Raw genomic sequence first — 7005 nt, forward strand, 5'->3', positions numbered from 1 at the left:
GGATGATTGTAACCACTCTAAGTTCGTCTGCCTTGGGAAAGCTAGCGTGTCTCCGACATAGTGATAACACTCGTTGCCTTCTCTAGTGCAGCTCGACCAGGTCTCGTCCCATTCGTCGATATTTGTGATATCACAAATCCTGGAAAATATGCGTTGTAGTCCAAACGAGTCGTTCTTTGTAGTTTTTGAAAAGTGATTTCTGTTAAATAAAAAATCTCCTTTTGAAGTGGACTTTGAGCTTTGTAACTTTGCAGATCTTTTTTATGCTCAAACAGCAACATTACAGACCAACTAAAGTTGAAAAAGTGAAAAAGCATAATAGGACCCCTTTAAATAAATAAAAAAATAAAAATCTTTAAAATTGTAAAGTTGCTACAAGTGAATTCAGCCATCACAACACTATAATGTACAGTTTAAAATATGTTTCACACTTAAATATTGTTTTTATTTAACCTTTTTTTTATTTATTAAAAAACACTATTTTGTTACACTTTATTTTAAGGTTTGAGGTTAGGGTTTGGCTTAGAGTTACTTGCATGTAATTATGCATAATTTATTGTTATTATAATAGTAAGTACAGGTAACATGTTAAACAAGGACACCTAAAAATAAAGTGTTACCAACAAAAACATTTTTTTTAACTTTTTTTCTTTGTGAATAGTTTTTTTATTGTGTTTACCGGGGAGCACACTGGGAAGGTGGATGTTGCCGTACTCTTTGGAGAAGTGGATTTTGTGCTCGGCGGGGCAGAGGAAGCCCTTGTTAGTCAGCACAGGGACGTTTGTGATGAGACTCCTGTAATCCTGATCCTGAGAGTGCAGTTTGATGAACACCAGGTAGCTGATGACGATGTCCTCGGGCTTTTTCTAGAAGGAGAGTGAATTAAATAAGAATATGAGGCACATTCATAATAGATGACAGCACATAATGCATTTCACACGCTTGATTCGGTTTTAAACATCCTGAGCGGAATCACCCAAGTACGTGTAAATCTTATTCCAACTTGGTTGTAATTCAGTTTAAAGGACACAGACTAAGTAAGCTGAGCTGTAAGAAAAGATCATGTGAACTACAGATGCATGATATATATCTGTATCTTATTGGTTACTGGCCAATATTATACTTTTATTTTTTAGCCGTCATCTACACTCAAAAAATATTTAAATTTAAGATTTATGTATAAGGTTTGCATATAAAATTTCCATCCATTTGGAACACACATATTTAACAAACTAATAAACTTAATGTGACATTCGTCAGTCATACATAAATAAAAAGATCAGATTCTGCATTCAAAAAAATCATGGCATAGTTTATTAACTAGTTACATCTATTTGATTGTATTTAAATAATCATATTTTCAAAACGCATTTATTCAATTTGCTTAAAATCTGTTCATTGTGAAAACAATTCAATTAAAAATTGCAATAAATTAAATATTTCAGTTAAATAGTATGAACGTGGTTAAAATATGACTGTGGAACAAGCAATACTGAAATTAGTTAAAATGTATGAGAAATTGGATATGCACATTTTATATGCAATTAAAATAGCTAAATCTTGGTCTAAATGCTCAAAGTTAATATTTAAAAAAGTAATAATTCATTAGCACCGTTAAAAATAATCTTTTGTAAATTTCAAAACAAATATCCATATTCAAATTTCATACTGTCCATTGTGATGTTTTGAAACCCAAATACTTTTAAAACGACTGATTTTAGTTCTTAGTGTTTATTTTTAATGTAATGAGACAAAACAGTTAACATTTTAAATGTATTTAATAAATTCATACATTTTGATTTTAATGAATGCAATTGAATTAATTACATTTTAACTTATAAATGTACATTTCAATTTTTATAAATTGTATCACACCGTGAAAATACTCGTCTTATCAGTACAGTCCAGAATTGTAATCACTAATATCAGTTTTTAGTGTTTTATTTGTATTGTATTTAGACAACATATTACACATTTTAAATTTAATTTACTAAATTACTAATTACTAAATGAACACATTTTTAATTAATTACATTTTAAAATTGCATATGAATTTTAGTTAATATATTTTAAATGCTTTAAACTGTATAATACCATGAAAATAATAATTGGCTTATCAGTACAGTCCAGAATTTTAATATCATGCATCCATAATGTGAACCACTGGAAGCTCAAACTAATGATGTGGAGTTACTTAGAAAGGCCTGATGGTCTTCTCTTATGAAGCAAATGCAAATGGTTTAATTAAATAGAGCTGGTTTGGCTCAGTGGTTAAAGATTTGGGTTGGAAAAAGTGGAAAGTGTGTAGGTTCAAACCCCATTAGAGACATTACTATTGGACAGCCGTTCATGTATTAAGAGCGCTTTGGATAAAAGTGTCACCAAAACCAGGAGAAGCGTCTCTGACCTCCCAGGCTTTGCTCCTGAGCAGCGGGTAGATGTGCTGCTGCAGGACCTGCTGCGGCTCCAGCTCATGGACGTTCAGTCTCCGGAGCAGCTCCCGCACCTGCGAGTTTCCCAGTTCATCCAGAGACGCCAGCAGCCGCGGCTCCACGATGTTCAGGTCCTGGTAGAGAGCCTGCAGATCTACAGAGTCAGGAAGCATGAGTGCACACGAGCGGCTGCGTGACCCACTTCCCAGACCCTCTGGGCCCCAATACTGATGTTTAGTTCATCCCTTCCCTGCTTTTAGCAGATGTATGTGACTCTACCTGACACACAGCGTCAGCATGGCTCGTTTCCATTCAACTCAATTCATATTTTCACCAGACAAATCTCTTATGACTTATCTGACAGCAGCCATAGAAGAAAAACAGCTCGTTTATTAACGTTCAAAAGAAAGCGCGTGTGGGAGTTTGCTTCAAAACTGAGATTAGAGGTAAAAGTAAAGATTTTAGAGGACAAATTCATCTCAACCTGGCGTTTCATTCACAAAACTATCCCTTTTTTTGACTGTAGTGACGCACGTAGTGACTTGCTCGAGCGCTTTCTCTCCTGTGACTCACTGTATTGGTTCAGGAAATAAGCAGGAGATGAAGACGATCGTTCATTTTGCAGACAGCTCCAGAGAATCTGTCCGCATACAAGAGCAGACATGAAAAGCAACTGCTGACTGAATACAAGACTTAATAAACATTTAAGCAACAAGAAATTATTTTAGATTAGCCAGTTCTACAGAAGCTAAATAAACGTGAATGCTTCCATTGACCATATTTGATATGCTCTATGCATGTGTGTTGATCATGGTTATATATGAATAAAGGCCTAAATTAAATCTGAATATCATATAAGTGTGTTTATATCTCTTCAGAAGACTTTTATTAAACCGCTGCATTTATATGGATTACTCTTACAATCTCTTCCTCAACTTTCTGAAGCATCAAAGTTTTTTTCCCCATGGACTTTCAAAGGAGGAACTGAAATTTCGAATGTTTCACTAAAATATCTATCTCTTTATGGTTTATTGATATACAGTGGGTACGGAAAGTATTCAGACCCCCTTAAATTTTTCACTCTTTGTTATATTGCAGCCATTTGCTAAAATCATTTAAGTTAATTTTTTTTCCTCATTAATGTACACACAGCACCCCATATTTACAGAAAAACACAGAATTGTTGACATCTTTGCAGATTTATTAAAAAAGAAAAACTGAAAAATGCTCAGTATTTAGTAGAAGCACCCATTTGATCTAATACAGCCATGAGTCTTTTTGGGAAAGATGCAACAAGTTTTTCACACCTGGATTTGGGGATCCTCTGCCATTCCTCCTTGCAAATCCTCTCCAGTTCTGTCAGGTTGGACGGTAAACGTTGGTGGACAGCCATTTTTAGGTCTCTCCAGAGATGCTCAATTGGGTTTAAGTCAGGGATCTGGCTGGGCCATTCAAGAACAGTAACAGAGTTGTTGTGAAGCCACTCCTTCATTATTTTAGCTGTGTGCTTAGGGTCATTGTCTTGTTGGAAGGTAAACCTTCGGCCCAGTCTGAGGTCCTGAGCACTCTGGAGAAGGTTTTCGCCCAGGATATCCCTGTACTTGGCCGCATTCATCTTTCCCTCGATTGCAACCAGTCGTCCTGTCCCTGCAGCTGAAAAACACCCCCACAGCATGATGCTGCCACCACCATGCTTCACTGTTGGGACTGTATTGGACAGGTGCCTGGTTTTCTCCACACATACCACTTAGAATTAAAAATTTAAAGGGGTCTGAATACTTTCCGTACCCACTGTATTTAATCTATAAGAAATATTGAGTTTAAGGATGGCATGATAAAATTTTTTCCATGTCCGATACAGATGCCGTTAGTGCAACCTTGAGTATCTGCTGAAACCAATCTGAGATATATACGTGTGTGTAAATATATATATATTTTATTTACTTATTATTTATGCAAAAATATTTATCTATAAATACATGATTAATAAAAACTATTTTCATTGTCGGAATTGAGCAAAACCAGACAATATTCACATTATTGTAATAATGTAACAATACTGACTTCTTGTTCATTCAGTTGTTGTAAATCAATATCACATTTGCAATGGTACAGGTATTGGGGACAAAACAGCACTCATGCTAGTGTGATATTGCTAAACTGACATAAACATAAGAGGGTGATTTTTTTGCCCTCACATATTGAATTTTAGGCTCATATAACTGCATTCTAATAGTCATCCTGCATCATGTTCATCAGCAACCGCACCAATGTAAGATGACAGACAGGTCTGGATGGGACGGCTGCATTTAATGCCTACATTATTTTTTTCCTTAATTAGTCACACCAGATATACATAGCCTATGTCAAGAAAACTGTATGAAAGGTTCCACTGCAGGACTGGAATATTGAGATGTTGATGAATTACCTGTTTGAGCTTGCAACACATCACTGAGAGGAAAGAAAACTCCCTCTGAACTCAGAGAAACCACACTGCCGTTGGCCAGAGGGATCATGGGAACGTCTTTGAGGGACTGGAGCAGGGCGTCAACTTCATACTCCGACTCCAGCGCACGAAAGTTACACACCAACAGCCTGGCCAGCTTCTTCAGATCATGCTCTGAGCAGAAAAGACAAACATACGATCATAAAACTGCTGATCAGTTAGAACCTGCAGGTTTCTGCACACAATCACAGCAGAAGATACCTGTCTTGAGCCGGCCGTGTTGCACGAGCTCTCTGGCCATGGCGCAGGTGACGGTGATGATCTCGACGGCTCTGAGGCGATGAACGCCCAGCGCGGTTAGCAGCGAGCTGGAGAGACGTGACTGCAGCGCAGGATGCAGGTAGGACAGACTCAGGCTTCTGCACAGATCCTCTCCTCCAATCACGTCCTGGATCAGACGGTCCTGACACACGGCAAGCTGGGAAGGCTGCTTGAACTCCACTTGGCCCTCTAAAGTATTTGACAAAAAAAAACAAAAAAATAAACATTGCATACACATTTAATAAGGTAATTATAACATTTTACCCCAACAAAGGTAAAAAAAAAAGCAGATTAAATCAATTCCAAGGGGCAAATATTGTGCCTTAAAGGAAACTCTGGTACCTACCGCTGTCCTCTTTGGCAGGAAGGCAAGCTTTGCCCTTCAGCAGCTGAATGATCTGATTGGCCACTGGGTTGAAGAAGTCCAGGATCTCACTTGGTTGAGGGATGAACTGCATGAAGTAACAGAGGCCGCCGAGCCCGCTGAACTCTGGGTGTTGCTGTGGGATTGACATTGCATGTGCTCATTAGGGCTAGAAATTTTCATTTGGATGCCGCATAAAGAAAGCCAATGCCATTTTTTTTTCTTTTTTCATGCTAAAAGCAGCTCCTTAAACAGACTGTGAGCCTTGACCTTCATCTGAAGCTGGAGTTTAAATGCAAATGCATGCAAATTAATGGAGGAACATCATATTCCACTCCGTTCTTACATTGAAGACATCCATGGCGTGTACAAACAGCTGCGGGATCTCAGAGCGAAGCCACTGGTTCCAGGAACTGTCTCTGTCCACATCCTCTCTGGAGGAAGGGATGTCAAAATCACCTACAACGGGGAACACAGCGTGACCAATGTTATCATAGTATGTATATATCATAGTATTTTCTGATTGCACTTTTATTTAATTTAAAGTTTCGGTGTGTGTTGTCGTCTAGTTTTTTTGTTTAGTTTTTAGTAGGTTTTTTTTTTATATGTCTATATGAACAGTTTGTATTAATTTTTATTTATTGTCAGGGTTATTATCATTAACTAAACCCTAACAAAATCTAAAACTAGAACTAAAGACAAAACCATAAATGTTAAGTACTTAACAAATTTAACATGAAATGAAATAAAATAAAAACAAATGTATTTGATTTCAGCTTCATTTCAACATTAAACCTAATAAAAACTATATAAATATTAAAAGAAATGACTAATTAAAATGACAAAAAACACACACACACACACACACACACAGGCGATGAACGCCCAGCGCGGTTAGCAGTGAGCTGGAGAGACGCGACTGCAGCGCAGGATGCAGGTAGGACAGACTCAGGCTTCTGCACAGATCCTCTCCTCCAATCACGTCCTGGATCAGACGGTCCTGACACACGGCAAGCTGGGAAGGCTGCTTGAACTCCACTTGGCCCTCTAAAGACAGAGGCGTCAGTTTATGCTTTAATCACTGTAAATATCAGCTTGGGGCAAAATGAACAAAAATGCCCCACAAATATAAAGGGCAAAAACTAAATCTATTACGTCTGTTGCACTTAAAACAAAATGTGAAAATGAATGAAAACTGTCGATTTTTTTTAGATAAAATGTTGTAATTTACTATGGCAGAAAAAAACCCAGAACTACAAGAAGCAACGTCAGAATTCAGAGGAAAAACGTCAGAACTGCGAGACAAAGTCATATTTCTAAGGGGAAAAAAAAATCACAATTGCGAGATGTTTGTTAGAATTCAGTGTTTATATCTCACAATTCTGAGAAAAAAATCTAAATTGTGATATAAAAAGTCGCAATTACCTTTTCTGATTTTTTTT

At 37.2% G+C, this 7005-nt stretch overlaps 1 protein-coding gene across 1 annotated transcript in view; it reads right to left on the minus strand.

Annotated features, from left to right (window-relative positions):
• The window catches only part of LOC107720215 (uncharacterized), a 63937-nt gene that overhangs the window by 27172 nt on the left and 29760 nt on the right, over window positions 1-7005 (minus strand). The window contains exons 30-33 of the mRNA XM_016527853.1: window positions 5140-5388; window positions 4861-5052; window positions 2408-2586; window positions 680-866 (exon numbers count right to left, since the gene is read on the minus strand). Coding sequence (XP_016383339.1) covers window positions 680-866; window positions 2408-2586; window positions 4861-5052; window positions 5140-5388 — 807 coding nt within the window. The remainder of the gene's footprint in view (window positions 1-679; window positions 867-2407; window positions 2587-4860; window positions 5053-5139; window positions 5389-7005) is intronic.

Source organism: Sinocyclocheilus rhinocerous, unplaced genomic scaffold, assembly GCF_001515625.1.
Source record: "Sinocyclocheilus rhinocerous isolate Xijiao unplaced genomic scaffold, SAMN03320098_v1.1 scaffold792, whole genome shotgun sequence".
Lineage (NCBI taxonomy): Eukaryota > Metazoa > Chordata > Actinopteri > Cypriniformes > Cyprinidae > Sinocyclocheilus > Sinocyclocheilus rhinocerous.